Genomic DNA, 19757 nt, shown 5'->3' with positions numbered 1-19757 from the left:
TGATTTCTCTATGTTAATCTACTTTTCATGGTCTTACCTGTGAAACCTATATTGTATTCCGATTGTAGTTCTATATTGTTTAATTACTTATGACTCACCTTATTTTACTTAGAATCTTCCCTGGGTGTGCATTCATACGACAGGTGAAGCTACCCAGTTACAAAGGCTTCAGTTAATGGGCTTGGGTTTGTTATAGATTCTTATAAGGCACTTTCTAACCTTGCTACATAATGCTAAACTAAGTCTGACTATAATTTACATCCTTATGGATACCTTGTATAATTTTGTTGTTCATTAAGACCCTACTGAGAATGCACAGTTTCATTAATCGCATGCAGCTATCTTATTTCTATAGTATGGCACAGACTTTAGTTTATCACTACTCTGCAACTCTTTCTCCTTTATTATACTATTAAAATATCTTATGGTCACTTTTTTTAACCATATCATTGATGCCTGTTAAATCTGCCAAAGAAACTGCAAACCTAGATAGAATCACTATAATGACAATGATGTTCTGGGTTTTTTTTTGTTTTGTTTTTATGTGTGTGTTTTGTATTGTTTTATTTTGTTATTATTATAAAATTAAGAAGCATAGGTTCAACATGAAGTGGTACCCAACTAATTTTGATATACAGTATCTCTCAATGCATAGATTATTTTATATAGTACCAATATTCTGAATTCATAGTTATGAAGTCCATATATACTCAAGAGTAGCCTGTATTCTAGTTATTCACCTCTGGGAGCAATCTGTATTGTGAATAGAAATTACCATCTTTCTTTGTATTTAACAAAACCAACTGTACCACCACTGATAGTGTAATGATATAGCTCTGCCTGTACTGCTGCCTATGAAGTAAAGTACTTTAAGACTTCATCATTTTGAGTGTCTGCCTGTTTTTTTTTCTATATAAGTGTAATGATATTAAACATGTAGCACTTATTGCATAATGTGAATTTTAATGTTGTAACTCTACTTTGTAAGTGCGTACATTTAATCTAGTGTGCCTGTGTTTCTTTATTACAAAAGAAATAATAATAAAAAAAAAAAAAAGAAAGACATGAACTAAGGACCTCAAGTGGTAAAAAACTGTCAAAATGTGCATTTAGATAAGAGGCGGCATTCAAGGTGTAAGACATTAGCATATGAACCTCCTAGTTTAGCTTTCAACTAAGAATACCAAGAAAAAAAAAGCAAATTTGGTGATAAAAGTAAATTGTAAAGTTGTTTAAAATTGCATGCCCTATTTAAATCATATTTTTTTTTTTTACTTGACTGTCCCAAAAAAAAAAAAAAAAAAAAACAATCTTTCAAAGATTTAATGTCTGCAGCTGGAGGTGTCACGCCGCTCTGTCTCTGCTGCGGCCGACACTCTCCTCCCACAGCCATTGACATGGTTGTGGCGGTTGCTGTGCATGTGGCGATGATATCATCGCCGAACACCGGGTCTTTCCCCTGAATCCGCTCACCTGTCTGCTATCCTTGGTGCGAACCTGCGCCTATGTAAGTACCTCCTCACTTCCTATACCTTGCCCAAGTATAGGTTGTCTTGTGCTCCCTGGGTGCTTTGTTCTTTTGCTCTGTTTGCTATTTCTGATTAACCCCTGAACTTCTGATTGCCTAACTGTTGCTGAACTCTGCCTGCCTGTGACCAATCTACTGATTAACCCCTGAACTGCTGCATTGCCTTATTGTTGCCAAACTTTGCTTGTCTCTGACCACTTGTCTCTGACCAACTCCTGTTTTAACCCCTGATCTGCTAATCCCTGCCTGGGACCACTTCCCTGTTTTCTCATCTTTACTGTGAGTATTGGATTGCATCCTCATTTATTTCTTCTTTGTTCTGGGATATTTCCTTATCTTGCCACTTGACGCCGGGATAAGAAGACTAGTGGCCAAGTTTGGTCTGATAAATATCCCACAAGCATTACAGTAGGGTCTTTATTACAGGAAGTTTTTACTTGCCTTGCAGATTAGAGTGAGTATGTGCTCCAATTTGAAATTATAGGACACTTCTGCTACTTGTCCCAGTTTTCTGATTAAATGCCCTCATTTGAGGAAGAGGATTCTAATGCATTTGTACTCCGGGAGGTTATAGAGTACTATGATGGGTCACTACTTAGGGATGCCCCAGATGAGCCAAGAGCTAAGAAGCAATCTAATGTACTGTACTGTTAAAGAGAAAATTATTTATATATGTTGTTCATTATGCTGTTGCTACCATATTCCATGCTTGCATTTCAGATAAATCCTCTGAAACAAGTAACCTTGCTCAACCAATAAAGCAGTAAGAGTTTGGTTTTGCTGAAAGTGGGCAATGAATTCTTAAGGTCCATTTGTACACAAAAAGCACACACTTCCTGCTAGCTTACATATCAAAATAACCATCTTTAATATAACCTTTTTATGACATGTTTTGTAACCCACTTAAATAAGAACGTTTCTTCATATGCATAGCTGGAATATTTTTAGAGTTTACTATACAATCAAGACTGAATGCTATGATAAGCATTAATAATCATTAAGTATCAGAATATCTCTCTCTCTCTCTCTCTCTCTCCCTCTCTATATATATATATATATATATATATAGGATTATTTTAATAATAAAACCCAAATATTTTGGAAAACACTGCTACCCAATTATGGGCTAGATTACAAGTGGATCACTAATTTATTGTGCGACCACAAATGTCAATTTTGTCTGTTTGCGGTGTGCAATAAATACCTAGCCATTACAAGTGGCTGGTTATTGCAACTGCAAGCTGTGGTTAATTTTCTAAATGTCCCCCAATTACCCCCAAATTTTTAGCATTTTTATTTTTTAATAAAGTAACTTCATAAGGCAGTTATAAGGGGCTAAAGTTAGCGATTGTGGGTGTTGAATAGATAGAGAAAGAGATAGAGCTAGATAGAGAGAGAGCTAGATAGAGAGATAGACAGAGAGATAGATAGATATAGAGAATAACCAATTGTGTAGTTTATAAATAAATCTAGACAGACCAGAAGGCTTGCTTTTCCAACAGAAAACATCTGAATTACATTGTTTCCAATGCAGCAAATGATTCTGGGTAAGATATGCAAATTAGGTTTACAATGAATATATATATATATATATATATATATATATACACACACACACACACATATACATATATATATATATATATATAAATAATGTGTTAATGTGTATATACAGATAAAACAAATATATATGTATATAAGCATATACATATATATTTAAAATTGCTACGCAACTTACCCCCTTCACTGTGCTTAAGTTCTGTGCTGTGTATGATGGCATCAGAAGCTATGGAAGCGTGCTTGTGAGGCCATGTTCGCATTGCACCTAACTTGTGAGACCAGTACACGTTTGTGTGTGCTGGTATTACAAAGTGGAGCGCAAATATTGCTCTAGCAAAAGTGATATTTTGGCTTCACTTATAATCTAGGGGTAAAACTGGCTTGTTTGCAGAAACATTAGGGCTGGAGACTCCAACTCTATTGAGCATTCTATTTCTTGAGGAAGATTATGTTGGGTAAGGGTTAAAAATGAATGTTAACTATACATATGATGACTATTTTAAACATATTTTTCAACAATCAGTAAATTTGTCATATTTGTCTAATATGCCGGTAACGTACCTTGCAAAATAATCATTTCTGATAATTAAGAGATGTTGAAGAATAGAAAGAAAATATCCTTCTGCATATGTGTTCTTCACTGAATTCCACACCACACTAAAAACATCACTGACATCAGTAAAGGAATTAAGGAAATAATTATAATTTGCAGTTGAAGTCATACAAAAAGACAAAAACAATCAATGTTTTAGTGTCAGTTGTCTGCATTTATTTAACCTAAAAACCATAAATGTTCAGCAGGGGCATTGAAAACGGCATTCTATTAGTTCCTAAAATAGTTATGTAAAAGCACAAGGATTGCCAATATATATTAACATTTACAAACTTAACATAATTTCCATTATTAGCAAGTCATCTGTTGTATAATGACATTTTACCAGAAGTATTTTCTATGTGTATACTCACTGCCAGCATACATAAAGCAAAAAAAGCCTCCATTGTAAATATTGATTTCTTTATTTTTTTTAATGAACATGCCCACTTGTATATGGATAGTTTACAGTCACTTTAAGTATGATTAACTTTACCTAACCATAAAACATACTGCACAGTGGTTTCTCAAAGGGACAGCAAATATCTTAAGGTTTTAACATAAAATGATTAATTATAAATAGTTAAACGATTTTGTGATACACTTTCATTATTTTCCCCCCACTTTTTATATAATTTAGCTTTGAAAATGTAAGTTTTTGAATTTCTCAGAGCTTGAAATGTACTCTGCTGGCTTCTTTATTTGTTTCCCTAATTGCCTTTTAACAGATAGACTGTAAACTAAAGCACCTTATACTAACATGAACATGGCTATTCTTGTTGTCTGCAGACTCAAGCCCATATTGACTCCTACATATAATGCAAGTTGAGGGTGGTGTTTGGCTATTAAACAACTACAGCAAACAAGATGTTAACTTAAAGTCATAATTGCTGCTTCCCTGATAAATTAATTTATTTCAAGTTAGAGAGTTCCCAATCTATTATTCATGATAATTACTCTTCTCTGCAACTTAAAGGACTTTCCACTATAAGGCCACCACAGAAAAGAGAAAAAACCTTGAAAGGGTAGAATTCATCAAAATAAAAACCTGAACCCGTATTCCTGAAAGGCCAAGAAATGACAAATAAACAAATAGAATGAGCAGAAATCTATTACGGTGGAGGCAAAACTGCCTCCAAAAAAACCTTATGGATCCGAAGTCTCAATCAAGAAAACAAAGAAATGGAAAAAGATTCTTGCCTTTTCCTGGAACCAGAAAAGAGCACAAACAAACTAGAAGTTTGTCTGAAAACTATAGTACTGTTAACCTAATCATTAAACGCTCCAACAACATCCACAATATGTAAAATACTTAAGAATATAGGGTCTAGGACACAAAGAAGGAACAGCAAGTTCCTATCTGATACAAACAGGCGATATATACAGTACCTAGACAAGAAACATTTAGTCCGAAAAACTGCCTTAGCGTTAAAAAATAAGATGAGAAAGATCACATGAAAGAGCTGATAACTCAGAAATTCTTAAAGCAAAAGAAATAGGCAAAAGAAATAAAACCTTATGTATGGGCTCAAAAAGGAGTAGCCCAATAAAACCTCAAAATCAAGATAGGACTCCAAGAAGTAGAAAACTGGTTCAAAAACAGGCTTAACTCTAGACCTAAACAAAACTATGAATATTTATATATATATATATATATATATATATATTTACAAGAAAGATCAGCACTCACCAATGTAACAACCACTCGAATGCACGGCCAAGATAAATGTAGACAAAAGTAGAAGCATAGAGACAAGACCTGGTGTTGATCCCTGTAGTCCCACGCCACAAAAGCCAGCACACGAGATTTAAGCAACACACCTTCCTTTAATACAAAGCATAACGTTTCAGCTCCCACTGGAGCCTTGTTCACATGCAATAATTCATCACGATAGATCAGGCATATATGCCTGATCTATCTCGTGTGCTGGCTTTTGTGGCGTGGGACTACAGGGATCAACACCAGGTCTTGTCTCTATGCTTCTACTTTTATATATATATATATATATATATATTTTTTATTTTTTTTTTCAAACTCTTCCAGAGGAAAACATCTAAAGTACTGAAATCTGACTCATCAAAAGAACTGGTGGATAAACCATTATCCAAGTCATGCTGCAAAAATTGAAAAATCTGAGGAATTTTAAATAAATGCTAATAGATTCTTACACCAAGAAATAAAGGTCTTCCAAACCTTATAATAAAGCTTCCTTGACACAAGCTTAAACATTTGTATCAGAATTTCATTCACAGAATCAATGAGCTAGTGACGTATGGGATATACATTCCTACCAGGAGGGGGCAAAGTTTCCCAAACCTCAAAATGCCTATAAATACACCTCCCACAACACCCACAAGTCAGTTTAATGAATAGCCACGTAGTGAGGTGATAACAAAAGGAGTAAAAAAACAGAATTTATGTTTACCTGATAAATTTCTTTCTCCTACGGTGTATCCGGTCCACGGCTTCATCCTTACTTGTGGGATATTCTCAATCCCTACAGGAAGTGGCAAAGAGAGCACACAGCAGAGCTGTCCATATAGCTCCCCTCAGGCTCCGCCCCCCAGTCATTCGACCGACGGTTAGGAGAAAAAGGAGAACCATAGGGTGCAGTGGTGACTGTAGTTTTCAAAAATAAATTTAAACCTGACCAAAATGCCAGGGTGGGCCGTGGACCGGATACACCGTAGGAGAAAGAAATTTATCAGGTAAACATAAATTCTGTTTTCTCCTACATTGGTGTATCCGGTCCACGGCTTCATCCTTACTTGTGGGAACCAATACCAAAGCTTTAGGACACGGATGAAGGGAGGGAACAAGTCAGGTAACCTAAACGGAAGGCACCACTGCTTGCAAAACCTTTCTCCCAAAAATAGCCTCCGAAGCAGCAAAAGTATCAAATTTGTAAAATTTGGCAAATGTATGCAGTGAAGACCAAGTCGCTGCCTTACAAATCTGTTCAACAGAAGCCTCGTTCTTGAAAGCCCATGTGGAAGCCACAGCTCTTGTGGAATGAGCTGTAATTCGTTCAGGAGGCTGCCTTCCAGCAGTCTCATAAGCCAACCGGATGATGCTTTTCAGCCAGAAAGACAGAGAGGTAGCAGTCGCTTTTTGACCTCTCTTCTTGCCAGAATAGACGACAAACAAGGATGATGTTTGTCTGAAATTTGTAGTTGCTTTTAGATAGAACTTTAAAGCACGAACCACATCAAGATTGTGTAACAGACGTTCCTTGTTAGAAACTGGATTAGGACACAGAGAAGGAACAACAATTTCCTGGTTAATATTCTTATTGGAAATCACTTTTGGAAGAAAACCAGGTTTGGTACGTAAAACGACCTTATCTGTATGGAACACCAGATAGGGTGAATTACACTGCAAAGCAGACAATTCAGAAACTCTTCTAGCAGAAGAAATAGCAACCAAAAACAAAACTTTCCAAGATAGTAACTTAATATCTATGGAATGTAGAGGTTCAAACGGAACCCTTTGAAGAACTGAAATAACTAAATTTAGACTCCATGGAGGAGCCACAGGTCTGTAGACAGGCTTGATTCTGACTAAAGCCTGTACAAACGCCTGAACATCTGGCACGGCTGCCAGACGCTTGTGTAACAACACAGACAGAGCAGATATCTGTCCTTTTAAGGAACTAGCTGACAGACCGTTCTCCAATCCTTCTTGGAGAAAGGATAGTAACCTTGGAATCCTAATCTTACTCCATAAATAACCCTTGGACTCGCACCAGCAAAGATATTTCCGCCATATCTTATGGTAAATTTTCCTGGTGACAGGCTTTCTAGCCTGGATCAGAGTATCTATAACTGATTCCGAAAACCCACGCTTGGCTAGAATCAAGCGTTCAATCTCCAAGCAGTCAGTTGTAGAGAAACTAGGTTTGGATGTTTGAATGAACACTGGATTAGAAGGTCCTGCCTCAAAGGTAGCTTCCATGGTTGACTTGATGACATATTCACCAGGTCTGCATACCAAGTCCTGCGTGGCCATGTAGGAGCTATCAGAATTACCGAAACCTTCTCCTGTTTGATCCTGGCTACTAGCCGGGGGAGAAGAGGAAACGGTGGAAAGACATAAGCTAGATTGAACGACCAAGGCGCCACTAAGGCATCTACCAATGTCGCCTTGGGATCCCTGGACCTGGACCCGTAACGTGGAACTTTGGAGTTCTGACGAGACACCATCAGATCCAGATCTGGAAGGCCCCATAGTTGAGTTAACTGGGCAAAAACCTCCGGGTGAAGTTCCCACTCCCCCGGATGGAAAGTCTGACGATTCAGATAATCTGCTTCCCAGTTGTCCACTCCTGGGATGTGAATTGCTGATAGATGGCAGGAGTGATCCTCTGCCCATTTGATGATCTTGGATACCTCCCTCATCACCAGGGAACTCTTTGTTCCTCCCTGATGATTGATGTACGCTACAGTCATGTTGTCTGACTGAAATCTGATGAATTTGGCCTCCGCTAGTTGAGGCCAGGCCTGGAGCGCATTGAATATCGCTCTCAATTCCAAAATGTTTATCGGCAGAAGAGATTCTTCCCGAGACCATAGACCCTGAGCTTTCAGGGACTCCCAGACCGCACCCCAGCCTAAGAGGCTGGCGTCGGTCGTGACAATGATCCACTCCGGTCTTCGGAAACTCATTCCCTGAGATAGGTGATCCTGAGACAACCACCAGAGGAGTGAGTCTCTGGTTTTCTGGTCCATTTGTATCTGGGGAGACAAATCTGCATAATCCCCATTCAGCTGTTTGAGCATGCACAGTTGCAGTGGTCTTAAATTAATTCGAGCAAAAGGAACCACGTCCATTGCTGCAACCAATAGCCCTATTACCTCCATGCACTGAGCTACGGAGGGTTGAGGAATGGCATGAAGAACTCGACAAGTGTTCAAAAGTTTTAACTTCCTGACCTCCGTCAGAAAGATCTTAATTTCTACTGAGTCTATTATTGTTCCCAGGAAGGGAACCCTTGTGAACGGGGACAGAGAACTCTTTTCTATGTTCACCTTCCACCCGTGAGACCTTAGAAAGGCTAGAACAATGTCCGTATGAGCCTTTGCTTTGTGAAAGGACGATACTTGTATTAAGATGTCGTCTAGGTAAGGTGCTACTGCAATGCCCCTTGGTCTTAGCACCGCTAGAAGGGACCCTAGCACCCTTGTGAAAATTCTGGGAGCAGTGGCCAACCCGAAGGGAAGGGCTACAAATTGGTAATGCTTGTCCAGAAAGGCGAACCTCAGAAACTGATGGTGATCTTTGTGGATAGGAATATGCAGGTACGCATCCTTTAAGTCCACGGCAGTCATATATTGACCCTCCTGGATCGTTGGTAAAATTGTCCGAATGGTTTCCATTTTGAATGATGGAACTCTGAGGAATTTGTTTAGGATTTTTAAATCCAGTATTGGCCTGAAAGTTTTGAGTAAAAACGCAGTCCTTGTTCTGCTGTTGGAACTGGGTGTATCACTCCCATTTTTAGAAGGTCTTCTATGCAACGTAAGAATGCCTGTCTCTTTATCTGGTCTAAAGATAAGCGAGACATGTGGAACCTTCCTCTTGGAGGAAGGTCCTTGAATTCCAGAAGATACCCCTGAGAGACAATTTCTAGCGCCCAGGGGTCCGGAACATCTCTTGCCCAAGCCTGAGCAAAGAGAGAAAGTCTGCCCCCTACTAGATCCGGTCCCGGATCGGGGGCTACCCTTTCATGCTGTCTTGGTAGCAGCAGCAGGCTTCTTGGCCTGTTACCCTCTTGCCTAGTGGCTGTAGAGGAAGAAGCAGGTCCGTTCCTGAAATTGCGAAAGGAACGGAAATTAGACTTATTTTTAGCTTTGAATGGTCTATCCTGTGGAAGGGCATGGCCCTTTCCCCCAGTGATATCCGAAATAATTTATTTCAACTCTGGCCCGAATAAGGTCTTACCCTTGAAAGGAATATTAAGCAATTTTGTTTTGGACGACACATCCGCCGACCAAGATTTTAGCCAAAGCGCTCTGCGCGCCACGATTGCGAAACCAGAATTTTTTACCTCTAGTTTAGCTAACTGAAACGCTGCATCTGTAATGAAAGAATTAGCCAACTTCAGGGCGTGAATTCTGTCCATGACTTCATCATAAGAAGTCTCCTTCTGGAGCGAATTTTCTAGTTCCTCAAACCAAAAAGCCGCTGCAGTGGTTACATGAATAATGCAAGAAATTGGTTGAAGAAGAAAACCTTGTTGAACAAATTTTTTCTTCAGTAAATCCTCTAATTTTTTATCCATAGGATCTTTGAAAGCGCAACTGTCTTCTATTGGTATAGTCGTGCGCTTAACTAGTGTTGAAACTGCCCCCTCTACCTTAGGGACCTTCTGCCATGCGTCCCTTCTGGGGTCAACAATGGGGAACATTTTCTTAAATATAGAGGGGGGCACAAAAGGTACACCTGGCCTCTCCCACTCCCTAGTCACAATATCCGCCACCCTCTTAGGTATCGGAAACGCATCAGTGTGTACTGGGACCTCTAAGAACTTGTACATTTTACACAATTTTTCTGGGACCACCAAAGGGTCACAATCATCAAGAGTACCTAGGACCTCCTTAAGCAGGGCGCGGAGGTGTTCTAACTTAAATTTAAATGCTATGGTATCAGGCTCTGCCTGCTGAGAAACTTTTCCTGTATCAGAAATTTCTCCCTCAGACAGGCCTTCCCTCACCGCCAAATCAGATTGATGTGAGGGTACTACAGATAAATTATCTGCTGCGTCTGCTTGCTCATTTTCTGTATCTAAATCTGAGCTATCACGCTTCCTTGGAAAAGCTGGCAGTTTGGATAAAAATGCTGCAAGAGAATTATCCATTACTGCTGCAAAGTAATAGGAATCGGTGCGCTAGATGTGCTGTGCATCGCTTGAGTGGGCATAGCGGGTGTTGACACAGGAGAGGATAGCAGACTATCCTCACTACCTTCAGCTAAAGAATCATCTTGGGCTACATTTTTAAGTGTAACTGTACGGTCCTTAAGCTGTTTGGACGCTATAGCACACTTCACACATAAATTTAGTGGGGGTACCGCCTTGGCCTTTAAGCATACAGAACAAAGGCTATCTGAAGGGTCAGACATGTTTGACAGACTTAGACAGCACTACAATGCAATAAAAACATTTTTTTTTTAAAAAAAAAGTTACTGTGTCTTTAAATAATAAAAGTGAACACTTTATTACTAAAACATCAAATAACCATCAAATAAACATCCGATTTTAACGAAATTTTCACCACATTGTCTTAATGCCTTGAAAAGATTGCACACAAATGTTCAGACCAATTAACCCCTTAATGCCCAAACCGGAGCTAATAACAGCAGTTAACTGGTTAAAAACACTACAGTACAATGCCACAGCCTCTGCTGTGGCTTTTACCTTCTTTAAGGATTATTTGAGCAAGAAATAAGCCTCTCTTAAGTCCTTTCTGAGGTCTCTGGACTCCCCACAATAGTGTCAACCAGCAAAGAGCCCTTAATTTAAGCCATCATTTTATACATGTGAGAAAAATGGCTTACCTATCCCTGAGGGGATTTATGACAGCCTTCTAGCATTACTTGGTCTTGCTAGAAAAATGACTGATCATACCTGAAGCAGTTAAGCCTGCAAACTGTTCCCCCCAACTGAAGTTCTCCGGTATTCAACAGTTCTGCGTGGGAACAGCAATGGATTTTAGTTACTGGTGCTAAAATCATATTCCTCTCAGCAGAAATTTTCATCACTTTCTGCTTCAGAGTAAATAGTACAAGCCGGCACTATTTTAAAATAACAAACTCTTGATAGAAGAAATAAAAACTACAAATCTAACACCACAAACTCTTTACCCTCCCGTGGAGATGCTACTTGTTAGAGCGGCAAAAAGAATGACTGGGGGGGGGCGGAGCCTGAGGGGAGCTATATGGACAGCTCTGCTGTGTGTTCTCTTTGCCACTTCCTGTAGGGATTGAGAATATCCCACAAGTAAGGATGAAGCCGTGGACCGGATACACCAATGTAGGAGAAAAGCATACACAAAAGAGGAACTGGAAATATAATTGTGCTTTTATGCAAAAAAAAACACCATAAAAAGGGTGGGCCTCTTGGAATTTTGCCAATATGAAATAAATGAATTTATTAGTTAAGTTCTTACATAAATTATGTTTTCTTTCATGTAATTGGCAAGAGTCCATGAGCTAGTGACGTATGGGATGGAAATACCCAAGATGTGGAAGTCCACAGAAGAGTCACTAGAGAGGGTGGGATAAAATAACAACAGCTATTTCCACTGAGAAATTAAATCCACACAATAATTATGTTTTTCTCAAAAAATGAAATTTATGCTTACCTGATAAATGTGTTTCTTTCTTGACACGGTGAGTCCACGGATCATCATAATTACTATTGGGAATATCACTGCTGAACAGCAGGAGGAGGCAAAGAGCACCACAGCAAAGTTGTTAAATACCACTCCCCTTACCCACAACCCCCAGTCATTCAACCAAAGGGAAAGGAGAAAAGAAGTAATATAAGGTGCAGAGGTGCCTGAGGTTTATGAAAAATAAACTGTCAGAAAATACAGGGTGGGCCGTGGATTCACTGTGTCAAGAAAGAAACATTTATCAGGTAAGCATAAATTTAATTTTCTTTCTAATGACATGGTGAGTCCACGGATCATCATAATTACTATTAGGAATCAATAGCCAAGCTAGAGGACACGGATGATTAGGGAGGGACAAGGACAGTTTGCCTAAACAGAAGGAACCACAGCTTGAAGAATCTTTCTCCCAAAAACAGCCTCAGCAAAAGCAAAAGTATCAAATTTATAAAACTTAGAAAAAGCATGTAAAGATGACCAAGTGGCAGCCTTGCAAATCTGATCCACAGAAGCACCATTTCTGAAAGCCCAGGTAGAAGAAACAGCCCTCGTGGAGTGAGCCGTGATTTTCTCAGGAGGCTGCTGACCAGCAGTCTCATATGTCAAGCGAATAATACTCCTCAACCAACAAGCGAAGTAGCCGTAGATTTCTGACCCTTACGATTCCCAGAAAAGATAAAGAAAACTGACAAAAATCCTTAGTCGCATTTAAATAATATTTCAAAGAACGAACTACATCAAGGTTGTGCAACAAATGTTCCTTATGAGAAGAAGGATTAGGACACAAAGGAGAAACAATTTCTTAATTAATATTATTATCTGAAACAACCATAGGAAGAAAACCTAAAGCAGTACGTAATACTACCTTTATCAGAATGAAAAAAAAAGAAAAGGAGCTTCACACTGCAACGCTGAAAGCTCCGAAAGAGATAGCAACTAAAAACAAAACTTTCCAGGTTAACAACTTAATATCCATAGAATGCATAAGCTCAAACGGAGCCTGTTGAAGAACTCTCAAAACTAAATTAAGACTCCAAGCGGGAGACAAAAACGTAACCATAGGCCGGATTCTAACCAAAGCCTGACAAAAAGACTGAACGCCTGGTATATCCGCCAGATGTTTATGTAACAATATAGATAAAGCAGAAATTTGACCCTTCAGGGTACTAGCAGATAAACACTTCTCCAGACCCTCCTGGAGCAAAGCCAAAATCCTAGGAACTCTGACTCTACTTCAAGGGTAGCCCTTAAATTCACACCAATACTGATATTTACGGCATATCGTGTAATAAATGTTTCTAGTCACAGGTTTACGCGCCTGAATCATAGTCTCAATAACTGACTCAGAAAAACCACGCTTAAATAGAATCAAGCGTTCAATCTCCAAGCAGTCAGCTTAAGAGAAACAAGATTTTGATGTAGAAAGGGACCCTGAAGTAGAAGGTCCTTCCTCAACGGAAGACTCCAAGGTGGACAGGATGACATCTCCACCAGATCTGCATACCAGATCCTGCGAGGCCACGCCGGTGCAATGAGAATTACCGACACCCTCTCCTGTCGGATCTGAGCAATAACTCAAGGAAGAAGGGCAAACGGAGGAAACACATATGCCAGACTGATCTTCCAAGGAACTGCTAGAACATCTATTAGAACCGCTCGAGGATCCCTTGACCTCGAACCGTACTTCGGAAGCTTGGCATTGTGACAAGATGCCATAAGATCCAACTGTGGTTGACCCCACTTGAGAATCAAACTGGAAAACACCTCCGGATGAAGCTCCCACTCCCACGGATGAAAATATTATCTGCTCAGAAAATCCACTTCCCAATTGTCCACCCCTGGAATGTGGATTGAAGACAGACAACAATTGTGAGCCTCTGCTCACTGAATAATCCTGGCTACTTCCTTCATTTCCAAGCAACTCCGAGTTCCTCCCTGATGATTGATGTAAGCCATGGACGTTATATTGTCTGACTGAAATCTGATAAACTGGGTTGAAGCCAACTGAGGCCAGGCCAGAAGAGCATTGAAGATTGCCCTCAGCTCTAAGATGTTTATATGAAGAACCGATTCCTCCTGAGTCCACAAACCCTGAGCCTTCAACGAAACACCCAGACAGCTCCCCAACCCTGGCATCAGTGGTCACAATCACCCAGGAAGGCCTGCAAAAACAGGTTCAAAGGGAGAGAAGATCCTGAGACAACCACCACGGAAGAGAATCTCTTGCAGCTGATCTAGAACAATCTTTGGAGACAGATCCATATAATCTCTGTTACACTGCCTCAGCATGCATAACTGCAGAGGTCTGAGATGGAACCGAGCAAACAGAAAGATGTCCATGACTGAGACCATTAGACCAATAACCTCCATACACTGGGCCACTGACGGCCGAAGGGAGGACTGAAGATCCAGACATGAATTAAACATTTTTTACTTCATTGCTTCTGTCAAAAAGATCTTAATTTCCAGAGAATCTATAATGGTTCCCAAGAATACCACTCTTACAGCCGGAATCAAGGAACTTTATCCTAAATTCACCTTTCAATAGTGGGAGTGCAGAAAAGACAACAGCAATTCAGTGTGGGAGTTTGCTAATTGAAAAGATGGTGCCCGAACCAGAATAACGTCCAGATAAGGAACTACCGCAACCCCCTGCAATCTGAGAATTGCAAACAACGCACCCAGAACCTTTGAAAATACCCTGGGAGCTGTTGTGATACCAAAAGGAAGAATCAAAAACTGAAAATGCTTTTCTAGGAAAGCAAACCTAAGAAACTTGTGATGATCCTGTTGAATGGGAATATGCAGATCCTTTAGATCTACTGTAGTCGTGACTTGACCCTCTTGAACCAGAGGAAGAATTGACTGAGTAGTTTCCATCTTGAAAGACAGAACTCTGAGAAAGTTGTTTACACACTTGAGATCCAGGATGGGTCTGAAAGTTCCCTCCTTTTTGGGAACTATAAACAGATTGGAATAAAACCCTAGTCCATGCTCCTGAACTGGAACAGGAACGATGACTCCCATGTCGGAAAGATCCTGAACACAACTTAAGAATGCCTCTCTTTTTATCTGGTCTATAGATAACCTTGATAGATGAAACCTGCCCCTGGGAGTAAAATTATTGAACTCCAGCCTGTATCCCTGGGACACAATATTTATAACCCAGAGATCTGGAACGTCCCGAACAAAGGCTTGAGCGAAAAAAGACAGCCTGCCCCCCACATGATCCATTGCCGGATCGGGGGCAGACCCCATATGCTGACTTAGAATCAGCGGCAGGCTTCTTAGATTGCTTTCCCTTGCTCCAGGACTGATTGTGTCTCCAAGAAGGCTTGGACTGATCCTGTTTGGAAGAGGGAGACTTACCAGAGAAGTTACGAAAGGAATGAAAATTACTCTGACGACCTTTCTGCTTATTTCTCTTGTCCTGAGGAAGAGAATGCACCTTACCACCAGTTATATCAGAAATAATTTCAGCCAAACCAGGCCCAAACAAAGTCTTCCCTTTGTAAGGGATCGATAAAAGCTTAGATTTGGATTATATATCCGCAGAACAGGACTTTAACCATAAAGCCCTGCGTGCCAAAACAGCAAAGCCAGAAATCTTTGCTCCCAACTTGAGGACCTGCAAAGATTGACGACCCTTGGATCTAGAACAAGCTTTTGTAGTCAGGACATTGACAAACTGATCTACATCACCGGACTAAAATTAGAGCAGAAAAGAACTCTAAACCTCCAGAAATAGTGGAGATAATAGAAATCAAAAAAAGTATTATCCTAACAAGATAGAGATAATAAAATATATTTGAAACCATAATAATAGATATAGTAAACATAATTAAAAGAATACATCTGAAGTAAATAAACAGAGTTATATACTTGAGAAACTGAAACTGCTTATGCTAACTGTTCAACAAAAGGTTGAGGGAACAGTAATGTCAGCCACAGATAAAGCTGAACTAAAAATGTAAACAGTACATGAATATGCTCTACTAATGCTACATTCAAACTCTAAAGAATCCTAAAATAAGTACTAATTTCCATAGAAATAGAAGTACAATCCCAAGAGGGAATCGGGATAACCATTCTCTAGAATATATAACAGATAGTATATTGAATAGGCAAAAACCTCAAGAGCAAATGATGATTTTGGCCAAAGCTAACTGAGGCCACGCCTGAAGCGTATTGAATATTGCTCTCAGTTCCAGAAAATTGATTGGAAGTAGAGACTCCAATTGTGTCCAAACACCCTGAGCCTTCAGGGATTTCCAAACTGCACCCCAGCCCAAAAGGCTGGCATCTGTTGTCACTATCACCCACAAGGGTCTGCGGAAACAAGTCCCTTGGGACAGATGATCTGGCGACAACCACCAAAGAAGAGAGTTTCTGGTCTCTTGATCCAGATTTATCTGAGGAGATAAATCCGCATAATCCCCATTCCACTGTCCAAGCATGCACAGTTGCAGTGGTCTGAGATGAAAGTGAGCAAACGGAATGATGTCCATCACCGCTACCATTAATCCAATGACCTCCATACACTGAGCCACTGATGGCCGAGGAATGGACTGAAGTGCTCGGCAAGTATTTAGAATCTTTGATTTTCTGACCTCTGTCAGAAATATTTTCGTGGCTACCGAGTCTATCAAAGTTCGCAAGAAAGGAACCTTGTCTATGGAACAAGTGAACTCTTATCTATGTTCACCTTCCAACCGTGAGTTCTCAGAAAAGACAACACTATGTCCGTGTGAGATTTTGTCAGCTGATATGTTGATGCCTGAATTAGAATATCGTCCAGATAAGGCGCCACTGCTATGCCTTGCGGTCTGAGAACCGCCAAAAGAGACCCTACAACCTTTGTGAAGATTCTGGGTGCTGTGGCCAACCCGAAGGTAAGAGCCACAAACTGATAATGTTTGTCCAGAAAGGCAAATCTTAGAAACTGATGATGATCCTTGTGGATAGGAATATGAAGGTAAGCATCCTTCAAGTCCACGGTAGTCATATATTGACCCTTCTGTATAGTCTCCATCTTGAACGATGGAAAACCCCTGTCCTTGTAATAATTTTGGAACTGGACAAATTACTCCCATGGTAACAAGGTCTTTTACACAGCGTAAGAACGCCTCTCTTTTTCTCTGGTCTGCAGATAATCTTGAAAGATGAAACCTCCCTCTTGGGAGAAAATCCTTGAAATCCAACTGATAACCGTGGGTCACTATTTCTAGTGCCCAGGGGTCCTGAACATCTCTTACCCAAGCCTGTGCAAAGAAAAAAAGTCTGCCCCCTAATAGATCCGGTCTCGGATCGGGGGCCACCCCTTCATGCTGTCTTAGTAGCAGCAGCGGGCTTCTTAGATCGTTTACCTTTATTCCAATTTTGATTGGGTCTCCAGACTGACTTAGATTGGGTAAAATTCCATTTCTGCTTTGAGGAGGAAGAGGAAGGTCCTCCCTTAAAATTCCAAAAGGAACGGAAATTATTCTTTTTACCCCTCATCTAAACAGACTTATCCTGAGGTAGAGCATGGCATTTACCTCCTGTAATGCCAGAAATGATTTCCTTCAATTCTGGCCCGAAAAGGGTCTTACCTTTAAAGGGAATAGCTAAAGCTTATGTTTAGATGACACATCAGCAGACCAAGGTTTGAGTGACAACCTCTACGTGCTAAAATAGCAAATCCTGAATTTTTCGCCGCTAATTTAGCAATTTGAAAAGTGGCATCGGTAATAAAAGAATTAGCTAACTTGAGAGCCTTAATTCTATCCAAAATGTCATCTAACGAAGTCTCAACCTTCAGGGACTCTTCCAGAGCTTCAAACCAAAAAGCTGCTACAGTAGTTACTGGAACAATGCAAGCAGAAGGTTGTAAAAGAAAACCTTGATTAATAAACAGTTTCTTTAGGAGAACCTCTAATTTTTTATGCATAGGGTCTTTGAAAGCACAACTGTCCTCAATGGGTATAGTTGTACGCTTAGCCAGAGTAGATATAGCTCCCTCCACCTTAGGGACCGTTTTCCACAAATCCCGAATGGTGTCCGATATGGGAAACATTTTCTCAAAAGTAGGAGGGGGAGAAAACGGTATACCTGGTCTATCCCATTCCTTCTTAATAATTTCCGAAATTCTTTTAGGAACCGGAAAAACATCAGTGTAAGTAGGCACTTCTAGATATTGGTCCATTTTACACAATTTCTCTGGTGGTATCATAATAGGATCACAATCATCCGGAGTCGCTAAGACCTCCCGAAGTAACAGACGGAGGTGTTCAAGCTTAAATTTAAAGGACATAACGTCCGAATCTGTCTGAGGTAACACATTCCCTGAGCCTGAAATTTCTCCCTCAGACAGCAATTCCCTGACCCCCAACTCAGAACACTGTGAGGGTACATCGGAAATAGCTAATAAAGTATCAGAGGATTCAGTATTCACATTAATACCTGACCTACTGCGTTTACCCTGCAACACTGGTAATTTAGATACCTCTGTAAGGGTAGTTGACATAACTGCAGCCATCTCCTGCAGAGTAAAATAATTAGAAGCACTAGAGGTATTGGGCGTCACTTGAGTGGGAGTTAAAGGTTGTGGCACTTGGGGAGAATTGGATGGCATAACCTGATTCTCTTCAGATTGAGAATCATCCTTAGGCACACTATCTTGACCTAAAATATGGTCTTTACAATGTAAGGCCCTTTCAGTACAAGAGGTACACAATGTAAGAGGGGGTTCCACAATAGCTTCTAAACACATAGAACAATGAGAATCCTCAAAGTCAGACATGTTGAACAGACTAATAATAGCCACAAAAGTCGTTTAAACACTTTATTTATTGTTTTAAATAAAACTTTGAAAAACGTGTACTGCGCCTTTAAGAAAGAAAAAGTGAAAAAAAAAAATCCAAAACTGCTTAAATAACGTTAATTTGCTACCAAAATTCACTAAAACTAATTAGTATATCCAAAAATTGTTGCACTCTATGAGAAAAGTGAAAACATAAGGCTCTAATGAAAAATATAACAGTTTAAAAAAAATCACCCTCTGGACCTCGCCACAGCACTGCTGTGGCGCCTACCTGCTCCAAGGGTACTTCAAAATCAATAGCCAACACTCCAAGCCAGAGACTACTGTCCAGGAGCAACCAGAGTTACTGCTTGCTGCTCCTCTGTCAGAAGGAAGTGCGCATCTGAGCACGCAAAGACAAGCCCCGCCCCTTATGGCCGAAGATGGAGTAGGCCCAAACACAACCGCATGGGAAGCGGTTAAACAAGCTAAGTGGAACACAAAACATACCCCAAACACATCCTAGCAAGTCATGCTGGACATATAATAAAAAATGAAACGTTTTTAACAGTTTATCTATTAAAAGTTCCTATGCCTCTCCCAGAGTGTCATATCATGCTCTTATGTCAATAAAAAAATAAAAATAATAACAGGGGACTCTAGTAATACCCTTCTGTGAAACAGGTCTACTGCTTAACCCATTCCCATATAGGGAAATAAATGCCAGCCAGTTCTGATATATCAAGTCTCTTCAGAAAATAAAAGGCTGCACATACCTGAATGCTGCTTGTAGCATGAAACCGGTCTCCACACTGAAGATGACTCATGGTTACCTTCAGAAGTCTTGTGGGAACCAGCGTGGATCTTAGTTACAACTGCTAAGATCATCAACCTCAGGGCAGAAA

At 40.1% G+C, this 19757-nt stretch overlaps 1 protein-coding gene across 2 annotated transcripts in view; it reads right to left on the bottom strand.

Moving 5' to 3' along the window:
* DIAPH3 (diaphanous related formin 3) overlaps nucleotides 1-19757 on the bottom strand; it is a 1718568-nt gene that overhangs the window by 775912 nt on the left and 922899 nt on the right. For both annotated transcript variants that reach the window (XM_053707945.1, XM_053707946.1), the window contains exon 12: nucleotides 3650-3766. In XM_053707945.1, coding sequence (XP_053563920.1) covers nucleotides 3650-3766 — 117 coding nt within the window. The remainder of the gene's footprint in view (nucleotides 1-3649; nucleotides 3767-19757) is intronic.

The sequence above is a fragment of the Bombina bombina genome, chromosome 3 (assembly GCF_027579735.1).
Source record: "Bombina bombina isolate aBomBom1 chromosome 3, aBomBom1.pri, whole genome shotgun sequence".
Classification (NCBI taxonomy): domain Eukaryota; kingdom Metazoa; phylum Chordata; class Amphibia; order Anura; family Bombinatoridae; genus Bombina; species Bombina bombina.
This window is presented reverse-complemented; position numbering and strand designations above follow the sequence as displayed.